This window comes from Falco naumanni, chromosome 20, assembly GCF_017639655.2.
Source record: "Falco naumanni isolate bFalNau1 chromosome 20, bFalNau1.pat, whole genome shotgun sequence".
Lineage (NCBI taxonomy): Eukaryota > Metazoa > Chordata > Aves > Falconiformes > Falconidae > Falco > Falco naumanni.
This window is the reverse complement of record NC_054073.1, coordinates 2718685-2741296: the sequence shown is the minus strand read 5'-3', so window position 1 is coordinate 2741296 and position 22612 is coordinate 2718685. Positions and strand designations below refer to the sequence as shown.

Genomic DNA, 22612 nt, shown 5'->3' with positions numbered 1-22612 from the left:
GGGCTCGTCCCCAGGTGTGGGGCTCAGCTGCTTCTGCTGCTCCCCGCTGAGCCCAACAATTTGGGCTGGGGGCTGCTGCTAAGCCCCCACTCCCAAAATAGCGCTGGGCTGAGCTCGCCCTTTTCCACGCCGCCCCCGGCTGCGGGTAAATGTCAGCCCAGGGCCACCAAAACCCCGCTGAGCCCCTGGTGGGTGCAAACTGGGGGGGGGGGGGGGGGGTTGCTGGGGGTTGCTGCGGTGCCGCATGGACCCGGATTGGTGTCCCGAGCGTGTCCCGAGGGAGCGCCGGGTGGGAGCACGGTGTCCCCATGACGCTGGCCAGGGTGTCCTGTTGCATGGGGGGGGCGGGGGGCCAGGACAATGCGGGACCCCCAGCTCGCAGACCTTTTTATAACCAGCCCAGCTGTTCTCTGGGGCCCAAATAAGGCTGCGGCCCCCTGGCCCCCCCAGGGCAGACAATGGGTCCCCAGCACAGACTTTTTGGGAAGGTGGGGAGGCGGCTCGGCCCAAGAAAGGCAAAGCCCCGGCGAGCAGGGCAGGGTTGATAAACTGGGCAGCGGGGCAGCGGGCATCATTGCTGCCCTGCCTCCCCTGCCCGCCCCGCCGCCCACCGCCCCACCGCTGGTGCCCCTGTCCCAGCCAGGATGGAGGCCATCAAGAAGAAGATGCAGATGCTGAAGCTGGACAAGGAGAACGCCCTGGACCGGGCAGAGCAGGCAGAGGCGGAGCAGAAGCAGGCGGAGGAGAGGAGCAAGCAGGTAGGGTGGGCAGCAGAAGCCCCCAGCCTGGGGATGTTTGGGGTCAGGGGGGCTTCCCCCCGTGCTGGACCACGCTGAGCCCAGACCCAGCAGACTCTGGCAAGGGGTACAAGGGTGCGAGAGCTGCCACCGTCTCACAGCTCGCGGCTGGGGCACAACGCCACGGGGCATCCTGAGGACTGCCCAGGGCTCAGCCCCTGCCAGCTGGTGGCCTGTGGGGCAGGGACAGACACTGTGGGGCCTGGGACAGGGCAGGAGGGATGCTGTGGGGCAGAGCTGGCACCAGGATGGGGCAGGAGGGATGCTGTGGGGCAGAGCTGGCACCAGAATGGGGCGGAAGGGATGCTGTGGGGCAGAGCTGGCACCAGGATGGGGCGGAAGGGATGCTGTGGGGCAGAGCTGGCACCAGAACGGGGCGGAAGGGATGCTGTGGGGCAGAGCTGGCACCAGAATGGGGCGGGAGGGATGCTGTGGGGCTGAGCTGGCACCAGGATGGGGTGGGAGGGATGCTGTGGGGCTGAGCTGGCACCAGGATGGGGCAGGAGGGATGCTGTGGGGCAGAGTTGGCACCAGGATGGGGCGGAAGGGATGCTGTGGGGCAGAGCTGGCACCAGGATGGGGCGGGAGGGATGCTGTGGGGCTGAGCTGGCACCAGGATGGGGCGGGAGGGATGCTGTGGGGCAGAGCTGGCACCAGGATGGGGTGGGAGGGATGCTGTGGGGCAGAGCTGGCCCTGGGACTGGACTGTAGAGATGGTGTGGGGCAGAGCCGAGCCTGGGATGGTGCAGGCAGGGGTGTCTTGCCATGTGGGGGTCCAGAGGGGTCCCCATCTGCGGTGACTGCCGCTGCCCTTCCAGCTGGAGGATGAGCTCGCTGCCATGCAGAAGAAGCTGAAGGGGACGGAGGATGAGCTGGACAAATACTCTGAGGCCCTGAAAGATGCCCAGGAGAAGCTGGAGCTGGCAGAGAAGAAGGCAGCGGACGTACGTATGGGGGGCAGGGGGGGAGCTGCGGGAGCTGCCCTCCCTTCGTCACCCTCCTGGTGGGACCGCAGCCCTTCCCTGTGGCCTTGGGGACAGAGGAGGGTCCCTGCCGGGCTCGGCAGGCTCCTGGCAAAGCTGTGGGGGGGTCTGGGAGAAGGGAGTGCCCCCAGGAATGACACAGCCTGGGAGGGGCCACCCACGGCCACGCAGGGGACAGAGGGACGCTGGCAGGGACTGGTCCCAGCTTCTTCTTGGGCAGCGATGTCTGGGGCAGCCCGGGAGCGGGGATGGAGCAGGATGGGCTCCCCAAACCGGAGCGTGGGGACCCCCAGCTGAGGGCGGAGCAGCAGCCAGCAGCCCCTTGAGTGTGGGACACGGGGGCCACGCGTGTCCCCAGGGAGCTCTGAGTCATGGTTGGCGCTGGAGGAGCCAAGCTCCAGAGGAGGAGGAGGAGGAGGAGGAGGAGGCGGCGTGGGCAGAGACAACGGCACAGCCAGCTATTGTTGGTGGCCGTTTCCAGGAAAACAATGGCGCGAGCGGTGCAGGGTTTCGCCGCCCGGCCGCGATCCCGGCCATCCCGTGGTGCGGCGGCCGGCCAGGACCTGGCGGCCAAGGGTCGAGCAGTTGGGACCACACTGACCTTCCCACCTGTGGGAGCCGGGAGAAAGGCTCCAGCCTCCTCTCCCTCAGCTCTGACATCCAGCCCGGAGGCAGGAGCCTTCCCCTCCCGCCGCGCCGAAGCCCCCCGAGCCCCCGCATGGCACCACTGCTCTTCATGGCTCTTCCCAGCACGGCACGGCTCTGGCCGGGGGACCAAGGTGCCAACCGGGGCTACCGAGCCCTCGCCGAGCCCTGGGCCGTTCGGCATCGCTGTGGCGCGGCTTGTGGCTTCATCGGGGCGAGCCCCGTCCCTCCCTCGCACCCTCCCGCTCTCCCTCTGCTCCCTGCTGCCAGCCCCCCTGTGCAGTGGGTCCCGGTGCCCCCAGCCCCCCGTGGGGCAGGTCCCGGTGTCCCCAGCCCCCTTGTGCAGTGGGTCCCGGTGTCCCCCCACCCCCGTGGGGCAGGTCCCGGTGTCCCCAGCCCCCCTGTGCAGTGGGTCCCGGTGCCCCCAGCCCCTCGTGGGGCAGGTCCCGGTGTCCGAAGCCCCCCTGTGCAGTGGGTCCCGGTGTCCCCCCACCCCCGTGGGGCAGGTCCCAGTGTCCCCAGCCCCCTTGTGCAGTGGGTCCCAGTGTCCCCCCACCCCCGTGGGGCAGGTCCCAGTGTCCCCAGCCCCCCTGTGCAGTGGGTCCTGGTGTCCCCAGCCCCTCGTGGGGCAGGTCCCAGTGTCCCCCCCTGCCGTGGACCACATTCCCAATCCCCTCACAACCCATTCATCCCTTTCCCGGCACTCAGAGCCCCCTTTTTCTGGCTCTCACCCCCCACGGTGGCTCTTGGGGCTGCCCCCGTTTCACCCCGGCTCAGGGAAGCGGGGCAGGAGGGATTTTACACCCTGGAGCCTCGGATGCAGATCCCGGCTCCTTCCAGGGTCAGGCCCATCAGTCACGCTCATCCCTGGGGATGTGCCAGGCTGGCCGAGCGAGCCAGCCCTCTGCATCCCTGCAAACGCACCGCTGGGGCACGGCTCTGCCCAGCGGCTGAGGATTTTTAAGGGGGGGGGGGGCACAGGGTGGGGGGGCAGCCCAGCGCCCCTTTCCCTTTCCGAGCGAGGGCAGCGGCAGCTCCGTCATGTTTTTATTGATCTCTCGGGGTGCTCGGTGACCCCCCTGGTGCAGAGGAACGCTCCGGCGTGTGGGGATGCGACTGGGAAAGGCTGTGTGGGGAGGGGGCACAGGGGGAGCGTGGCATCGGGGAGGGGGGGGCACAGAGGGACCATGGCATCGGGGTGGGGGGCACAGGGGGGACCATGGCATCAGGGTGGGGGGGGCACAGGGGGACCATGGCATCGGGGGTGGGGGGCACAGGGGGGTCATGGCATCAGGGTGGGGGGGCACAGGGGGACCATGGCACAAGGGGGGGGGGCACAGGGGGACCATGGCATCGGGGTGGGGGGCACAGGGGGGTCATGGCATCAGGGTGGGGGGGGCACAGGGGGACCATGGCATCGGGGTGGGGGGGCACAGGGGGGTCATGGCATCAGGGTGGGGGGGCACAGGGGGACCATGGCACAAGGGGGGGGGCACAGGGGGACCATGGCGACCATGGCATCAGGGTGGGGGGGGCACAGAGGGACCATGGCATCGGGGTGGGGGGGCACAGGGGGGCCATGGCACAAGGGTGGGATGGGGCACAGGGGGACCATGGCACAAGGGTGGGATGGGGCACAGGGGGACCATGGCACAAAGGGGGGGGGGGTGTCCCAGGGGGGCCATGGCACCAGGGTGGGGGGGCACAGGGGGACCATGGCATCGAGCTGGGGGGGGGGGGGGGGGTCCCAGAGGAACGTTTTCTGCCCTGAGATGGAAGAATTTCAGCGCTGGCTAAAGCCGTCGCCCGGTGGGTTTTGGCAGCCCCGTCCCCAGGCAGGAGGGTGCCGGGGGTCCACATGGGGCAGGGCATGGCCACTGTGTGGGGTGGGACGCGGGAGCCTGTGTGGGACAGGCTGCCAGGACCTGTGGGGATAGGCTGGCCCTTGTCCCCGTACCGTGTGGGGCAGGTCCTGGTGTCCACACACACACACGTGGGGCAGATCTTGGTGTCCCCAGGCCCCCGTGGGGCAGGTCCCGGTGTCCCCAGGCCACTGTGGGACAGATCTCCGTGTGTGTGTCCCCACGTGGGGCAGATCTGTGTCCCCAGGTCCCCATGGGGCTGGCCCTGGTGTCCCCACACCCACGTGGGGCAGATCTCAGTGTCCCCAGGTCCCCATGGGGCTGGCCCTGGTGTCCCCACACCCACGTGGGGCAGATCTCAGTGTCCCCAGGCCCCCTTGTCCCCACACCCACGAAGGGCAGGTCCCCATGTCCCCAGCCCCCCATGGGGCAGGTCCCAGTGTCCCCAGCTCCTCCTTGGGGTGGGTCCTGGTGTCCCCAGGCCCCTGTGGGTCAGATCTCCATGTCCCCCCACCTGCGTGGGGCAGGTCTCGGTGTCCCCAGCCTCCCTGTGCAGTGGGTCCTGGCGTCCCCAGCCCCCGTGGGGCAGGTCCCGGTGTCCCCAGCCCTCCGTGGGGCAGGTCTCAGTGTCCCCAGCCCCCCTGTGCAGTGGGTCCTGGTGTCCCCAGCCCCCCGTGGGGCGGGTCCCAGTGTCCCCAGCCTCCCTGTGCAGTGGGTCCCGGTGCCCCCAGCCCCCCGTGGGGCAGGTCCCAGTGTCCCCCCACCCCCGTGGGGCAAGTCCCAGTGTCCCCAGCCCCCCTGTGCGGTGGGTCCCGGTGTCCCCCCACCGGCACGGGGCAGGCCCCGGTGCCCCCACTCCCACGCGGGCCACCCCGCCGGGCGGCTGCTCCCCGTCTCCACGGTAACGCGGGCGGAGGGGGAGGAAGTGACGTCACTTCCCGGGCGGCGGGGCCGGGGCGGCGGGTTCCGGTGTTTCGGGCGGGGCGGGCGCGGCGCGGAGCGGCGGGACGGGACGGGCCGGGCCGGGCTGGGAGGATGGCGGGGGCCACCACCATCGAGGCGGTGAAGCGCAAGATCCAGGTGCTGCAGCAGCAGGCGGACGATGCGGAGGAGCGGGCCGACCGCCTGCAGCGGGAGGTGGAGGCCGAGAGCCGCAACCGGGAGCAGGTACCGCCGGTACCGCGGGCCGGGGTACGGGGCGGCCCCGCTCGCCGGTCCCCAGGGAGGGGATGCCCCGCAGCCGCCCCCCTGGGGGGGAATTTGGAGCCGGGGCGGGTGGTCCCGCGGGTGCCGCGGTGCCCGGGGGGTCGCTCCCCGCCGGGTCCGCCCGGCCCCCCGGTGCTGCGGGGGCATCGGCGGGGACCCGGGCTCGGTCTCCGCGGACCGGCGCCACCTCAGCCCGCATCCGCCTGGGCCCCGGGCCGGTCCCTCCCTTCCGCGTATCCCCGCCGCGTGTCCCTGGGGGGGTCGCTGGGGTCCCCCTGCCCCCAGGCGGGGCGCCTGGCCCGGTGCTGTGCGGGGCCGGCGGATCCTTGTGTTATCGTTACCCGAGGCAGCCCGGAGCTGCAGGCGGCTGGTGGAGGTGGGCGCTCGGTGCCCGGGGGGGGTGGTCCCGGGGTGCCGGGGGGGGAGGGGAGGCCCCCGGCCATCTTGTCTGGCCCCGCGCTGCGAGCACCGAGGTGCGAGTAGCCCCGGCGTGTGCTGGTAAAATGGCAGTGACGGCCCATCCCGCCCCGGGCTCGGCATCCCGCCCGCATCCCGGCCATCCCGGTACCGGCAGCCCCGGGAGCGAGCTGGGGGCTGCGAGCGAGGGAAGGGGCAACGGCGGCAGCGTCCGACCCGGCGAGCGGGGCCGGATGGGGCGGCCCGGGGCAGGTCCCCGCGGGTGGCGGCTCGGCCGTGACTTTGCTGCTGATTCGCTTTGAAATGGGACGCTGAGGCTGCTCCAGTCCGCTGCCCGGGGGGGCCGTGCCCCGGGGGGGGGTCCCGCCCGTGGCGGAGGGGGGGGGAGCTGGTGCCCCGTGGGGGGGCCCTGGGTCCTGTCGCCCCGGGGCGGGGGGGGCTGGTGCCCCCGGGTGGGTTTTGCATGTTGGGGGGGGGGGGCTGGTGCCCCAGGGTGGGTTTTGCATGTTGGGGGGGGGGGGCTGGTGCCCCAGGGTGGGTCCTGCCCGTGGGGGTGTCCTGCCCGTGGGGGGGGGGGGGGGGCTGGTGCCCCCGGGTGGGTCCTGCCCGTGGGGGTGTTCTGCCCCCCCGTGGGGGGGGGCTGGTGCCCCGGGGGGGGGGGTCCTGCCTTTTGGGGCTGCCGGCCCATGGTGGGGGGTCCTACCGGCCCGTGGGGGTCCTGCCCGTGGGGGCTGGTGCCCGGGCTGGTGGCAGAAGCTGCCGGGCAGTGGGACGAGGCCACTCCCAGACCTCAGCTGGGCTCGCTCTTCGCAGCCACATAAGGAATTCTCATGGAGTAGCGGCGTTGTCATGGGAAACGTGCGTGTTTCTCCCAGACAACCAGTGGTCCCAGTGTGGTAACCAGTGCTCCCAGTGTGGTGGTGTCTTGCGTTCACCCTGTGGCCTGGCCCTTGGGATCTGTGGGACCTGGGGAAGCCACGGTGAGCCTGGCGGGCCGAGGGGAGCTCGGTAGCTCCCTGACTCGGGGCAGCCTTCCCGAAGGATGCACGGAGTAACGGGAACACGCTGGCTGGAAGCGTCACCCCTGCGCTCTGGGGAAGCCCGACGGCTTCAGCTGCAGCCAGAGAGGAGGAGCAGAAAGGGAGGTGTGAGGACCCTTCCGCAGAGGGGCACAGGCAGTCCCTTAAAAGCAAGGGTTGGTTGTTGTTTTTTGGGGTGGATAAGCGCTGCCTTGCAGGATGTCCGGGCGAAACGATGCGGTTCAGAGGGTCAGGAAACAGAGGCTGCCTCCATCCTGTGGGAGGAGGCTCTCCACCTTGACAGCTCATTGCCTCCGCCAGGCCAAAGACGCCTATCGAGCCGTCTCTTTCCCAGTTCTGCTTATCGTCTGGGTTCGTTCCTCTTCCAGCAGACCACATCCTCCTCGGAGGAAGGTGCTGGTGGGGCTGGCTCCGGGGCAGCCCGCTGCAGCGCCGCCACCTTCCAGCACCGAAGCGTGGGGGCTTTCCCCGGGGAAGAGCAGGGCGTGCGGGCATGGGAGCTGCTCTTCAACTTGGGTTTTCACAACCTGGTCTTGATGCTGCGAGGGGGGAAAAACTTGGACAGCCCCTCCCGGGAGCTGAACATGATTTGTGTTGGGCTCTGCTCTAACACTGGCTTCTTTCATCACCCTGCTCCTCCCTCCTTGGGCATGGTTGCAAGCGGCGTGTCCTTGCAGGCTGCTTTGTTACGAGTCGCTGGGGTATTTCGTATATGCTTGGCATGTGCCTGCGCACGGGTCCCTGTAGAAGATGACAGTGCTGCCCTGAAATGGCTGCAGCCCTGTTCATCCTTGTGCCGGTGCGGTTATCCCGTTGGAGATGAGGATTCTGGGTTCCCCTTGGGTGGCTGGCGTTGGGGGTTGGTGCACCCAAAGCGCCTGGGCTTCCCCTGGGCCGGGGTTGATGCGCACTGGGCTGGGAGCAGATGCCTGGTGGTCGATAGCAGTGCTGCTCTAACAGGCCGGGCTGTGGGGGTGTACGATGGCTTCTGATCTCTGCTGCTTCGGTAAAGCCTCGGTCACTTTTGTGGTCACGCTTCTGGCGAATGCACGGTGCCTGCGGGCTTTCGGTGATTTGGCCGGCTCCTGGCACGGACGACTGAGCTGAGGTGGCTGGTGGTGTGTGGCTGCGGCTGGGAACAGCCTCCTCAACTCTCTCAGGACTGGGTGCTGAGGCTTTTGCTCTTTCTCTGGGTTATTAGTGAATCTCAGGGAAGAAGGAAGCTCTCTGGGGCTCGAGCCGCTGGGCTTGCGGCCACTACAGCCATCGGCTGGGGCTGGCGCCGTAGAAAGCCTGTCCTGCCAGTGCCCTGACACAGTCTGGCAAACCTCTCGAGTTGTTCATCTTCCTCACGTTGCTGATGAGAGGGCTGGTTTCAAGCAATGCCCGTGTCCAGATCACAGGAGTAAAGTGACTTTGTGCTAAACGGTAGCTGTCCCAGAGCTCTGGTGTGGTGGGTAAACAGGACTGTGACTGATGGCCTGGCAGGGTTACAGCAGCTGCAGAGAAGACCCATTAGCAGCGTAAGTCATCTACTTAATGTTTATGGCTTAAACTGTCACGTCAGCTCAAGCTGACGGGCGAGAAACCTGCAGGATGACTGCTGCACGGACAAACCTTGTGTGAAATGTTGCGAGGCATAACGTGCGTGCGAGCAAGCGTATGGGAGTGCAGCCTCTGTAAGAAAGTGGATAAAGCACCGGGGCTTTGTTTTGGCTTCCCATGTGCTGCTGGTGACCTGAAGGCAGACCTCAGCTGCCCTGCGCTAACTGCTAAACCTGCCGCAGACTGAGTTGCCCTCATCTGCTCCCTCTAGGCTGAGGCAGAAGTGGCGTCTTTGAATCGCCGTATCCAGCTGGTAGAGGAGGAGTTAGACCGAGCCCAGGAGCGCCTTGCCACAGCTCTGCAGAAGCTGGAGGAGGCAGAGAAGGCCGCAGATGAAAGCGAAAGGTGAGCAAGGGCTGCTGCTCTCACTCTGTCAAACATCTCGGACATGTTCCTCACCAAGGGCTTCGTGCCATCAACCTCTTGGGCTTCCTGGAGGGTGGGAAGTAGATACCACATCAAGGCTGGATGTGGGAGTCGGTACCAGTTGCGGAGCAACTCAAACAATGCTGTTGGCCTTAAGTGAGTATCTTGGAACCTGAGGCTAAGGAGCACGTAGGCGCTGTGCGCTGCTGTGCCTCCCCGCCTTCAAGGGAGGAGAAGTAAGTGGGTTCTGGGACACCCTTGACTCATGAAGGTGGCTGCTGGTGGGGAAGCCTCTCTTCCCGCTGCCTCTGCCAGCATCCTCCCTTCTGGCAGCCGTCCCCTGACCCGGCGGTGTGATTCATTGGGGCGCAGTCCACTTCCAGCTGGCTGGTGTGCTTCACTGGTGCACACACCGTAGTGAGCAGCCTGACCCAGCTGATGTCCTGCCATAAAGATGGACTTGGCTCTTCCTGTGGTCCAGCCTGGAAAATGCTTGGAAAGACAGCCTGGCTTGTTCTTCTCAGCAGCAGCGCATTTCCCTTGGTCCAGGAGCGCAATGAGCTGCTGGAGTAACGCTCCAAGGAACAGTTAATTCTGAGCAATCGAGGTCGCTGTGTTTGCATCAGCCCAGCGGTGTCTGCCTTCCTGTGCTACCCTCTGCACTTGGAGGTGTTGTGGCTCATAAGGAAGCAGCGTGGTCCTGGGGGAGCACTGGTAATGCTCTGAAACCCATTACACCACCGGTTTGTACGGGATTGTTTTATACATCTCCCCTCCCTGTGCTTTCTTTTGGGCAGAGGCATGAAAGTCATTGAAAACAGAGCTCTGAAAGATGAGGAGAAGATGGAGCTGCAGGAGATCCAGCTCAAGGAAGCCAAACACATTGCAGAGGAGGCGGATAGGAAGTATGAGGAGGTGAGACCCTTGGATGCTCTACAGCTGATCCGGGCCAGGAGAGGCGGCTCCTCTTCCTGCTGACAGGGCTTTCCTGAGCAAAGCTGGGGGGAGAGCCTGGCTCTCAGTGGGGCTACATCAGTGCTCCCCTTAGCCAAAAGGTTCTGGCAGCTCCGGTGACTCCTGCAGGCATTGCCTTTCCTGCCTTGCACGGCCTGCAAGTACAAAATCATCTTTCGTCCTCTTAACTCAGATTCTCCTTTCCAGGTTGCTCGGAAACTGGTGATCATAGAGGGAGATCTGGAGCGTACTGAAGAGAGAGCTGAGCTTGCAGAGTCGTGAGTAATCTGCTTGCACGTAACTGGCATCTACCTTTGCATGGGAACTAACACAGCATTTCTAACCTTGTTACACAAGGCCTGGAGCACAGGGTAGGTTTAGATTCTCAGATGGAAGAGTTGGAACCACTCTCTTGCTTGGCATGGGATTGGGTCCATCAAGGATGTGGAGTTTGCAACGAGGTGATTTGCCTTGGAGTGGAGATGTTCTGCCCCTTTGCACGGAGGGACTCCCCGGTTAGCGAGGCCGGATAATCCTTTTCCACTCGGTATTCACCAGCACTGCTTTTGTATGTACGGTCACAAGGTCCTTACACGTTGCTACGGGGCACGTGAGTGCACAACGCTTGTGCTGAAGTGGCGGAGGCCTCCTGGGCTGGGAGTTGAGTGGCATGCGGAAGGTCCGAGGGCAGAACTGTGCCTCTTAAAATATTCACAGCAACCGCTACAGACTTCTGCACTGCTGAGTCACAAGCTGGACTTCCTCTGCTCTGAGCAGGCACAAATTGTGGCATTTGGGCTCCTTCCACGTGTCCGGATGCTTTAGCTGATCTTTGAGGAGCTGCTCAGGGCCTTGTCTAACAAAGTTAGCGTGTATGCAGCAGTAGCACTGTGCTTCCTGCCTGGACATGCATGTCATGACCATGACTTTTTTGTGTTTTTCCCCCTACTCCCTTTTTTTGCTCTGCGGTGTTGTGTTATTGGTGCTCCTTTTGACCCTTGCCCCCACCTGGCTTGTGCCATCGTGTGACCGTCACTAACAGTCGTTGCCGGGACCTGCAGGAGCAGATCAGAGTGATGGACCAGAACTTGAAGTGTCTGTCTGTTGCCGAAGAAAAGGTACTAACCTTTCCCTTCTCAAACCATTAAACCAGAACTCTTGTGGTGGTCTTGCTACGCTTCTTCCCTCAGCTTAACTGCGTCTTTCTCTCTCCTGGAATGTTCTGTCCTCTGCCCATCAATATTCTGGTCTGAGTGGTGGTGGCTGTCCATCTGTCTGTCAGAACAGCTTCCCTCCTTACAGCAATCTAAACATGCATTTTCTACTTGAAGACTCCAGGTCCAGCAGAAATCTGTGTCCACATCTCAGCTGCTCAGCTCAGTGCCCTGCGCATGTGCTGGCAGAACGCTTCAAATATATGAACTTGGAGGCAGGAAGGGAACTTGCTTTCTGCACAAGTGCCTCAAAGCAGGGTCCCATCCAGTCTGATCGCAGACCAACTCCTAAAGAACTTCTGGGGCTTCCCTGCACATGAATTCACTTCTTGTCTCTCCTGTCTTTCCCTCCCGCTTCTTCTTTTCCTTTTTCTCCCCCCCTTTCTTTACGAAACCCCACAGTAAGTGTTCCGAGCTGGAGGAAGAGCTGAAGAATGTCACCAACAATCTCAAGTCTCTTGAGGCTCAGGCTGAGAAGGTAGGGCTGCTTGTCCAAGGGCCAGAAACATTTGTTTTACGAGGAGGGTGTGTGACAGCAGAGCACCCACTGGGATGGAAATGATGCAACCACAGCCTTAAGCGAGCGAGGAGAGCTGCGTTTGCTCTCCCGGGAGAGCTAACGGATTTCAGTGCAGGGCTGATGTTGGCTGTAGGAGCTGGGAGTGCGGGAAGCCTGGCTGCCCTTCCCTGCCTTGGGGCAGGCTCAGTCACCCAAGGTGTTTATGCTGCTGGGGTGAGAATTTTTCTGCGCCCAAGTCTGTGTTCCGTGCGTGATGTGGGATTTGCTGCCTGACCCAGTTCTGTTGGACTAGGGTTACGGACGTGAGCCACTCCCAGCTGGAAGTTTCTGTGGGCATGTGCGCTGCAGTGAGGAGTTTGTCTCCCTCTGTAGCTGTGGGCTCTCTGGAGTGGGAGGTACTTAGGGCTGCTGGTTGCTGACTCCTTTCATTTTCCACAGTACTCTCAAAAAGAGGATAAATATGAGGAAGAGATCAAGATCCTGACTGATAAACTCAAAGAGGTGAGCGACTATGCTGGGATAGCCCAGCTGGGTGAGCTGGCCTCAGCTTGACTGGGGAGAGACCCGGAGGGTCGGAGGCTTCGTGCCTTCGGGCTGATGATGCCTCTGTAGTCCTTCGCTGTGTCCCAGAGCTGCTGTACTAACTGGCTTGCTTCTGTCTGGCAGGCGGAGACCCGTGCTGAATTCGCTGAACGGTCTGTAGCCAAGCTGGAGAAGACTATTGATGATTTGGAAGGTACATGCTGGGGCTGGGAAGCCAAAGAATATGTGGTGAGGAGTGGGGAGCTGAGGAAGATTGTCTCCCAGATAGCTGAGGAGTGGAGGCACCGCTCTGCTCCTCAATACTTGGAGCATGACCTAATTCAGCCTCCAAGGTGAGGCTGCCTCCCGGCTCAAGAGTTGTGCCCCGTGTATCTCCTTTGAAAACGGTTCCCTGGCTGCGCTGTGGCAGGTCTCAAGCTCTCGATCCAAACACCTTGCCGTATCTGGCTGGTAGTGCCAGATAGTGCGGCTGGTGTATCTTGGTCGTGATGTCCTCAGGAATGTAACTGGCTTCCTACGCTCCAGCTTAACCCAATTTAAGGAGCGGCATAGGAGGGAAGCAGCTGAATCCAACACAGGAATTGGTTACAACAACGTATTTCCATGCAGAATGTCACGTGTGTGGCTGGTTGCTGCAGACAGCCTTGCTGCAAGTCAGCCACAGTAGTCAGTGAGTCTTGAAACAGCCCCCATGAAGACTCAGGCTCCCCAGTATCAGTCCTGGTTCAAGATTAAATCACCAGAAACCCCATCCGTGCAGTGTGGTGGTCAGCCTGTGCCAAGGATGGGTTCCTTTCTTCTTCCAGTTCCTGGTTTCACAGTCCTTCAGGAGCACTCCTGAGGCCAGCCATTGCAGAATCCTACCTTTCCCCAAGCCACAGAAGGAGAAAGTTCCAGTTGCCTCCCTTAAATCTGGGGCTGTGGCAGGAGTGGTGGTGCTGGTACACCAGAACTCTTACAGGCCTCCTGCCTTGACCACAGCATGTGCCCTTGTGGTTTCTTAGTGCCAGGTCTTGGAGATTCAAAGCCACATCCTTCTGTCTGGAGTCACTCAGGAGGTTTTTTTATCTAGAAATAGCAATGGTGTCAGCTGAGCTGTTCCAGAACCGCAGCCAAGAAGCAATCTGAGCCATCTCATGATCCAGGGCAAGCTTTTTTTTTTTTTGTTTGGAACTGCAAAACCTTCTCCAAATCCCTGCATGCTCCCCTTGAAACGTGTTGATTGAGAGTTGGCTCTGGTCTCCAGCCTTGCTGCTGAAGTGACCTAGTTTATGACAACTGACAAAGTTCTCTGGGCTCTCTGAAGCCGTTAACAGCATAACCAGCTGTACTGTAGCCTAGGCAGCCAGAGCTGGGGGGAGTTTGTGCCAGCCCTGTGCAGTGCTGAAGGAGTGCATCAGGATGAGTGTCAGGACGGCCTCCTCCCCTGAAGGTGGGTGATCTGGCTGTCTGCTCCATTATCTGATGGAGAACAGGGGTGTGCCTCGTCTGTTCGGCTCACCCTGCCTAGCTGTGTGCTACGGAACGGGAATTCCCTCTGATGCCCAGGACTATTACGGGGCTGACTTCTCCCAAGCCGGTTTTTGTATTGAGACTGAAGGTGAGAACAAAGCACCTCAATTGATCTGCGCCCGCCTTGGGCCTATCAAGCTTCTCACTAGGTGGATGGAGTTGCCCTTCCCTGCTGCTCCTCCTGTCAGTGGTTCTTGCTGACCTAGCTGGGCAGCCTGTTTTCACAAGCTGATGTGGTTCTTGGCTCTTCTCCCCTTAGAGCTGCCTTGTAATCCTGGAAGGCACTTGCTGGTCAGACTGTCCTCGGGCTGTTTGAACCCTCCCGTTCGTTGTTGTTGGGAGCTAATACGGAGTCGCGATGGCTCCACATCTAACTTCATTTTCTTCTGTTGGTGAAGCCCATACTGCTTTTCCTGCCCCAGGGTATTGGAAGAACTCCTCTGCCTTCCCTCATTGTTTCCCTTTTGTTCTCCTCCTAAACCTCTTCTAGATGAGCTCTATGCCCAGAAACTGAAGTACAAAGCAATTAGTGAGGAACTGGACCACGCCCTGAATGACATGACTTCCATGTAAATATGAGCTGGCTGGTGTTTGCCTCTCGCTTCAGCAGGCTAGACCGCCAGAGCTTGCTTGGTTTGCTGTGATTTTCATAGTTGGAGAATCGATGGCGCTGTGTCTAGGTTACTTCTACAGATCTCTGCCTCGAGGATTGCGGAGGCTTCCCTGCAGCATGCTGTACTCTAACTCTAGGTCCTTGTGATCCGCATGTGTAACACCAAGCGCTGTGCTGGCCTGAAAGGGTTCCGACTTGAACTCTTGAGTGCAATTCCCAGTCCCACTGGGAAAGGCTTCCTAAGGTAATGTGGCTTAGTTGCCTGCTGGAGCCACTGAGCCATGGTCTTGTGATTCCTCCTGGAAGAGGCTGTGGAGAGCGCTCGAGCGGGTGCCTTAGGAATTGCCATAACAGGCTTGAGATGGGCTGGATCATGAACCACAGATCTGTGGAAGTAGCTGAACTCGTATGTTTCTGCAACTTTGCTCCTCGGCTTTCTGTTCAGGTTTGCAGTGGGTCCGGCTAACAGCTGCTCTGCACAGTCCTTAGCACTAACCAAGGAGAGGCCAGTACTTGCACTGCAGAGGAAGAGCCTTAACGCTCGTGTCCAAAAGCTCCCTAAGCCGAGTTTGCTGTGCACAAGCACTTAAGCTTCTCTAAAAATCAGTGTCTCCTTCTGTCTCACACAGATAAGCCTTGCGATTCCAAACTCCACTTTGGATTTGCCTCTCTGCTTGGTGGCTTGTTCTGCATCTGCACCCTGCATTCACGCTCTCGTCATCTCGCTCTGAATTCCAGTACCTTTTTCCAGTTACTGTGCACAGGGCATCCCTGGGAACGAGTGCTGTAAAGACACTGAAGCTTGACAGCAGCAGCAGCCCCCCAGTTATGCTGCACTTGCTCCTAAACAAAGCTCCCTCTGTTTGACCCGATGTGCCAGACACTGCTGTGCTCTGAGGGGCTGCCCTTTCAATGTCTGGGTGTAGCTGGGAGTATGTTGTTCTTATCTGCATATTTTGCGTAGAGCCATAAAGCTCCTTTTGTATTTCTCTTGCCTCTTGCTTGAGCATGATGTCACCTTTTTTAAGGAAAACAATTCTTGTATCAATTGAATGGAACGGCTGGTGCTTTTGAGAAATGGGTTTCTAGTGACCACTGGCTGCTTTAGAGTAACTGTTTCAATGTTGCCTTCAAACCAGTGTAACCCTCATCCTCCTTGGTGGAATACACAGACTTCATTAATGTGCCGGATTTTTCTCTTTGGGTGCCTTACCGGCTGGTGGATGTGAATTGCAGCTCTGCGAGTGGTGCCTCGGCATGCAGTGTGCTCTGTAGGGTTAAAAGGGAGGTGGGGGGGGGGGGCGGTTGTAGCAGGAAACCCTCGAGCTGTGCCTGCTGCAGCCCGGCTGAAGTCACTCCTCACACCTGCCTGCTCTGTGGTGTTCACTGGGGTGGCTTTCCAAACACTGGTTTGCAGTGGGAAGTCGCCACGCCTGATAGTCACTAGGTCACCAGCGGGGTGTGAAAGCTAATAAATATCAAGCGAGCTCTGGCTGGTTTCCAGTTGGATGGGACTGGTTGGGTGTGAGGTGCTGCCTGTGCCTGGGGTGGGAAGTGGGGGGGCGAGGGGGGATGTGTGGCCCCTTGTTTTGGGAATGAAGCATGGCTGTGGGCGTCTGAGCCAGGGAATCCGTGTTGTGCAGAGCTTCCCTCCCTGTGCGGGGGCTGAGGGTGACGGGATCCTCCTGGGAGTGCGGCATGGAGCGTTACACCGAGCACTGCTGCGGGCTGCGAGCACTCCATGTGTCTCCCCACTGGTCAGGGTTTGTTCCTGGTTGCTCTGGTATCATAAACACTGATCAGCCTTTTGTAACTGTGTGCTGCCTTGTGCGGTGGCTTGTCAAATACTTTTTCCTTTCTGGGTTGGTTCATCTGCCACAGTGCCCGAAGAGCCCTTCATGAACAGAATTTTGATGAAATGGGACACCTCCCGTGGTTTCCTCAGGTTTGTGTCACTCCATTCTCCTCACAAATGGCACTAGCAGCAAGGATAGTCCAGACACGCTGAACTGCCCCAGCCTGTTCTCGCTGTCTTCTGTGTCAGGGCTGTCAGCTTTCTGCTGGCTCTGGGCGGGGAAGGAAGGAGCATTCCCGAAAGGAATTTCAAAGGGTAATAGCTTGGAAAGCTCTGGCAGATGGTGGTCTGACTCTCCTGGGGTATGGGGCAATGACTGTGCCCTGTAAGCACGAAGCAAGAACCCGTAACTCCTCGGTAACCAAACCTGCAGCTGGAGCAGGGGGGGTGGATCTTGCACGAGTGGGCAGGGCTGCTGGCACAAGCATCCAGGTCTGTGGATGCTGCCAGCCCAGCATTGAGTTGTCAGCTCTAACCGGGTGGGAGGTGGCACCTTCCCCTTGTGAAATGGCTTCTCTCCTCCTGGGGAGGTCCTGTCAGCTGTGGGTTTATTACTGACCTCCAGGAGCTGGTGGCTCTGCTGTTGCACAGTGATGTTGCAAGTGATGTTATCGATGGCTGGGCTGTGGCAGGCCCTTTCCCTGCTTATCCTGATGGAATTCCGTGCTGGGTGGTAGATGGAAGGGTGGGTGGGTGATGCAACTTCTGCCCTGGGAGGTTTGGAGAGGTTTCTGGTCTGACTGGATTGCTAGGCTTGTGCAGGCTGGTTACCGTGAGCTGGGCTGTTGGCTCAGGAGCACTGCAAGTGCTGATGAGTTGACCAGGAGGCATGGGTCCTGGAGCTCCCCGGGTTGCGAGGACAGCTGGTAAGGCTGCCCTGTGGGCTGGGTGGAGAAGTGAGCAGGCCAAACACTAGAGCTAGCCCTAGCATACCTGGGCAAGCATTCCATGTTGAGGAGCTCTTCCTGAGGTCTGTGAAGGGTCACGCTAATTATTACCGTCAGTCTGCTCCCTCACGTGGCTGGGTCCATCAGATCCCTGTCCACAAGCAGTAAAACGCTTGCTTGAAGGCTGTGAGCTGCTGCACCAGCCTACAGTCATTGGTACTTCTGACTGCAGTTCACTCCCATCCTGTGCTGCTCTGGAGACCCAGGACCAGCCCTGATCACCTGGTTGGGGCTGGAGACTGGCATCAAGGTGCCTAGCCCACCTGCTCAGAGCCAGCACGGAGGCCAGAGCAGCAGCAGCAGTAGCTGATGTGCAAGGTCGGCTCTGGTGTAGGTCAGGATGGGGCGTACCCTGTCCCACAACCTCCCTCAGCCTTTGGTTAGATTGCAGTGGGTCAGAAATTGTTGGCTGTTGCTTGGTCCCTTGGTGACATTGAAGAAGGGACAATGAGGCAGTGTTACTACCCTTTGTCCTGCAGAGTGAGGTGCAGCTTGAGCAGGTGTCGAGGGCTGAGAGGAGCTGAGGATGGCTGGTAAAGGTGAGCTCCCCTCCTTGTGTGGCCATCACGCTGGTGGGACCGGGCTGAGGCTCTGGAGAGGGCGATGTGCTTTGGCTGCTCCATGTGAACAGCTTGACCTGGTGTCCTGAATCTTTACCTGGCCAGGTCCTGTTGAAAGGCAGAATATTCCGATGTTAAAAGCAATGAGGATGGTGTAGAGACCCTTCAGAGGGTGAGATTCCTAGGGACCTTGTAGTAGAAGGATTTGAGAAGAAGCCCAAGGCCAGCAAGAATCGCTGAGCTTTGTGCTTGCTCATCAGGCAGAGGCAGCACACTGTGCATATTGCTACACAGTTTGTGATTAGTTCTGCCAGGCTGGGAGCTGTCATATAAGCATTTTTTGCTGCCTGGAATTCCCCCAAAATGCAGGAATTGGAGTTGTCAGACCAGAATGACCCTGCCTGTGTAAATGGGCAGAGATAGATGATGAACTGGCTCTCTGAGGTGGCTGGTTGTGGCTGACAGGTGGCCCTACAGCCCTGAGAGGTGACCCGTCCTGGGAGAAGATCAGACTGGTTCTCCCTTTCACTGGAGGTGCTGAGGAGCACGTGGTTGGTACCATCCCCGGGAACAAGCGTGGTCACTAGAGCCCTGTGAGGCTGTAAGGGCAGGGACCGGATGGGAGGCGGAGGCTGGCGGATGCGCGTAGTTGCTGTGGGGCAGATGTAAAAGAGCAGCTGTGCTTCAGAACTTCTGTCCTGAACCCGAAGCAGATCCTGCCTTCAGTTCTGGTCTAGATGTGGTGGGTTGTTAGTGTGGCACAAAGGCTTGTCCTTGCAGGAGTGTCCTCTGGGTCAGGTATGAGATGCTGTCATTCCCAGTTCTGGTAACCATGGCCTACTGTTAAAAATCCCATCAATCGCACCGCTGCGTGGTGTGGCTCGTGCTGGAAGGTGCTTCTGGTTCAGCTGTGCTAGGACCACTTCTTTCTACAAAGTGCTCCACAGGCTTAAAGCACATCCCGTGTCTCTCTCTCCTTACCTGGGGACAGCCCAGCCTCCAGGCTCCTCTTCTGGTGTTCTCTTCTTTTCTTTGCCTTTGCAAGTCCTTGGCAGTGCTTCCATTTCTGCCCATACTTGGTTTCCTCTGTCATCTTCCTGAGCTGAAATGCAAGTTGTAAGACAAACTTTTGTTCTCCTCACCTTCATCCATGTAATAGCCTAGACTCGGTCCTCAGAGGCACGCATTACGGAGACAGCTTATTTGATGTGCTCATCTGGGTACTCTACTAACCTTCCCTTTCTCTCTTTTTCTCTCTTCCTCTTGTTTCCCCTAATCCTGTTGCTGCTGCAGAGCGCCTGTACAGCCAGCTTGAGAAAAACCGCCTGCTCTCTAACGAGCTGAAGTTAACGCTGCATGATCTGTGTGACTGAGAAGGGGGCCCACTAATTAAACGAGCTTATTGCGACCACCAGTGCTGTGGACCACAGTGAAATCTGATCATTCTTAAGACTGGCAGACTTGCAAATTTTATGCAATTGCTGCTATTTAATGGGGCATTTGAATTTATCCTCTAATTTATTTAAGAGTTTTTTGTTGTTTTTTTTTTTTATAAAGGTAACCTCTATTCTTGGTGAAGTAACCCTCAGACTTGGCTGTTTTTTGAGCAGTCTTGTTCACTTATCCAGGGGGTCCCACCTGGCTCCTCCATGGGACCAGAATGGCTGCACCCACCGAGAGAGGGGCGGGCTGAAATTAGGCTTGTGTCTGCTAAAAGATGCCTGTCAAGTGCTATGACTTAATTTACTGTTAGCTGAATGACTGTAGGATTTCCTGCTGCATGGAATGATGGCTTCTAACAATAAATGACTGACCTCGTGGTCTCTAAGACACTGCACACCTGTAGTACTTTCCTATGTAGTTGAGTCCTAACCTCTAGAAGGTTTCGGGAAACCGCTTGTTCCTGGGATCTGACTCCAGTGCAGCTGCAGAGCCCCAGAACGGGTTGGGAAAGCGCACGGACATCTGGAAAGCAAGTCCCAAAATCCACAGCATGAAGCTGTGTCTTGAGTGCCTGCAGGGAATCTTTCGAACCCTGCTGTTGCTAGTGCTCTAGGAAGGCTGCTTCTCTCTCTGCGGGCAGTTTCTGACGCTGGGGAGGTTGGGGAGCGGCTTTGAGAAACTACCTGTACCTAAAGGACATCTTTCTACAGCCTGTCTGGCCGGTGTCCCAGCGTGTGGATCTCTTCAGTGATAAGGGTGGGCTCACCTTTGGAGTGAAGCCTACCTAGAGCGCTAGTTGCTGATCTGAGCTCTCCTGCCTTAAGGAACATGTGAGAATCAACTGTGCAGCTGCCTGTAGTCTTGGGCAGAATTGCAGCACCCTCGCTCCTACTCGCTCCTTGTCTGCCCCTCACTTGAAAACAGCCTTTTCCCTGCTGTCCTTGAGGCATGGTTGTCTGCTCCCTGCTGCTAGGTAGTTGGTGACCAGCTTGGCGTCTCTGTCCTGTGCTGGGGGGAAGGGGGGTGGGGGGTGGGGGGCACAACCAGCTGTAATCGCAGGGGGTGATTTCTCAGCGTGTTTCCCCTCCGCGTTGCTCTTGGGTGCCTTGCTGGGCCACGGGGGTCTGCTGTCTAGAAGTGTTGAAGCCCTGAGGAAAGCTAGCCGCAGTCGGAGGTGCCTGCATGCACAACACTGCCTAGAGCACTGGCTAAAAGTACATCGTGACGGTGCCGCCGGGGAGCACTGGCAATGCGAGAGGGCTACAAACGAGCCAGGTAACTTCAGAGCTTCTAGCTGCACCCAGCCAGGTACCCCCGGTCTGAGGACTCGCTGCGGCAGCGTGCTGGGAAAGGGGGGCTAGCGCGAGCTTTCTTTGGCCAAGGTTTCTCGGTTGTCTCGAAGCTGCCTTGTAACTCTTGCCTCTTGCTTCCTGCCAGATAAACTGAAATCCACCAAAGAGGAGCATCTCTGCACGCAAAGAATGCTGGACCAGACCCTGCTAGACCTGAACGAGATGTAATGGATCCCTGCCACTGCCTCTGCCACACGATGCCCGGGGGGGCGGCCCAGCCGCTGCTGACCTCTAACCCTTAGGGACCAGAGTTTACTTTCTGTTGCCAACTTGACCAAACACAAATCTCCTTTGCCTCAGGGTTAAAGGCCATCAGGTTGGGCAGAGCTTCAAACAGCATTATTAAGGGAAGCAAACAATGCAATAATGTTTGGGGAGCATGTTTGAGATGTATACATTTTGTAACTACCTTTTTTTTTTTGTTTTGTTTTGTTTTTGTAGCAACCATTGTAAACATTCCAAATAACTCGTGAGGCTGGTGAGCTACACTTCAAAGCTCTTGGCTTTAAAATTTGGTATTAACCTTCTGTTAATCAGCTCTGGGCCACCCTGCTTTGGCAGGAGAGGAAAAGAGGGTGTGATGGTTCTGGCTGTGGGCCACTGAATCAGAGTAGCCAGGCTAGGGACGGAAGCCCATTGGGAAAACTTCCTTTCCAGGAGCCGTTTGCCAAAAGAGCAGTTCAGTTTCTCAGCTTTAAGGTAACTGTGTTGTGGAGAAGCCACTTGGGTGAAAGGTGACTGTTTTCGTTTGTGGGGTTTTTTTATTATTTTCTTTTTTTTAAAAAGCCAAGCCTGTCATCTGAACAATTAGACCTTCACAGGGCTTGTTTCCCTTCCCCCCCGCACTGTTGGCCACTTCATTTCCTTAATGGGCTTAGAGAAGCCGCAGCCCCTCTAACCCATTGCTACACAGGGGCTGAATTTGCCTTCGCGAAGTGCTGAGGCACCAAGCTTTATTGCTCATCGTTGGGTTACACTTAACAGCTTAAGTACAACAGCCTTGTTTTTCTTGGAGTTTTTTCTGCCTACTGTGAGGGAAGGAACAGAGGCCTTCCCTCCTGGCCAGGAGTGCTCTTAGTGTCTTAAATAAGGTACAAGCCATCTTGCTGTGCATTGCTGATGTATAGTTGTTGTGAAGCCTGAGTGTGGAGATGTGTCAAGCTCGCGGCGTGTAGCTTGTGGTTTGAGCATGCTGCTTGGTTGTAGCAGTTTTAGGGGCCGATCCGGAGAAAAGAACCCTATCAAGTGTTTTGATACTAAATTGAAAAATTGTCCTATTGTCTTTTGAAATAAAAACCAATCCCTCCACGCTGCTTGTCTGGCTGCAGAGCTTTACTGTGTGCGATCCGGGCCTGCAGGGGATGAGGGTGGCTCTGGAGACTGGGGCTTGGGGCTGTCCCCTCGGGGGCAGGGGGAGACTGGGGCTTTGAGGGTAAGGCCAGGCTGGCCTGCCTCTTCCTGGGCCTGTCCCTGTCCCTCGAGGTAGGGGACCTGGGGGTAAGGCCAGGCTGGCCTGCTTCTTCCCAGGCCTGCCCTTGTCCCTCAGGGTAGGGGACGGGGGATAAGGCCAGGCTGGCCTGCTTCTTCCCAGGCCTGCCCTTGTCCCTCAGGGTAGGGGACAGGGGGATAAGGCCAGGCTGGCCTGCTTCTTCCCAGGCCTGCCCTTGTCCCTCAGGGTAGGGGACAGGGGGATAAATCCAGTCTGGCTTGCTTCTTCCCAGGCCTGTCCCTCAGGGGGGAGATCGGGGGCAGGGGGGTAAGTCCGGACTGGCCTGCTTCTTCCCAGGCCTGTCCTTGTCCCTCAGAGGGGAGATGGGGGCGGTAAGGCCAGGCTGTCTTGCTTCTTCCTAGGCCTGTCCTTGTCCCTCAGGGTAGGGGAGATGGGGGCGGTAAGGCCAGGCTGTCTTGCTTCTTCCTAGGCCTGTGCCTGTCCCTCAGAGGGGAGATCGGAGGATGATAAGGGCAGGCCGGTCTGCTTCTACCCAGGATGAGGGCACAAAAGCGGGTCAGGGCGGCTCAGCTTCCCCCGCCCCTGCCCACCTCGCCCTTCCCCTCAGCCCCTCGGGGGAGCGGCAGGCGGCGCATGCGCGCGGGGGGCGGGTAGGCGCGCGGGAGGCGGGAAGCGCGCGCGCCGGAGCTTGGCGCCGTCGTGGTTGTGGTGTGAGGGGCTGAGGGGGG

At 59.4% G+C, this 22612-nt stretch overlaps 1 protein-coding gene across 20 annotated transcripts; it reads left to right on the top strand.

Annotated features, from left to right (window-relative positions):
- The first annotated feature begins 236 nt into the window (after nucleotides 1-236).
- On the top strand, nucleotides 237-21742 carry TPM3 (tropomyosin 3). Of its 20 annotated transcripts, XM_040618641.1 has the most exons (12): nucleotides 581-758; nucleotides 1616-1741; nucleotides 8767-8900; nucleotides 9719-9836; nucleotides 10083-10153; nucleotides 11492-11567; nucleotides 12048-12110; nucleotides 12276-12345; nucleotides 14155-14233; nucleotides 16159-16222; nucleotides 19793-19912; nucleotides 20520-21742. In XM_040618641.1, the coding sequence occupies exons 1-11, from the start codon at nucleotides 645-647 to the stop codon at nucleotides 19868-19870; spliced, it is 993 nt and encodes a 330-aa protein (XP_040474575.1). In that variant the 5' UTR covers nucleotides 581-644; the 3' UTR covers nucleotides 19871-19912; nucleotides 20520-21742. The 20 variants fall into 20 exon arrangements, 16 of the variants coding, with proteins under 16 accessions (XP_040474568.1, XP_040474574.1, XP_040474573.1 ...); XM_040618634.1 differs by lacking the exons at nucleotides 11492-11567; nucleotides 19793-19912; nucleotides 20520-21742 and adding an exon at nucleotides 10918-10993 and having other exon boundaries at nucleotides 237-758; nucleotides 16159-18926; XR_005831490.1 differs by lacking the exons at nucleotides 14155-14233; nucleotides 16159-16222 and having other exon boundaries at nucleotides 246-758; nucleotides 18933-19912.
- The last annotated feature ends 870 nt before the right edge of the window (nucleotides 21743-22612 follow it).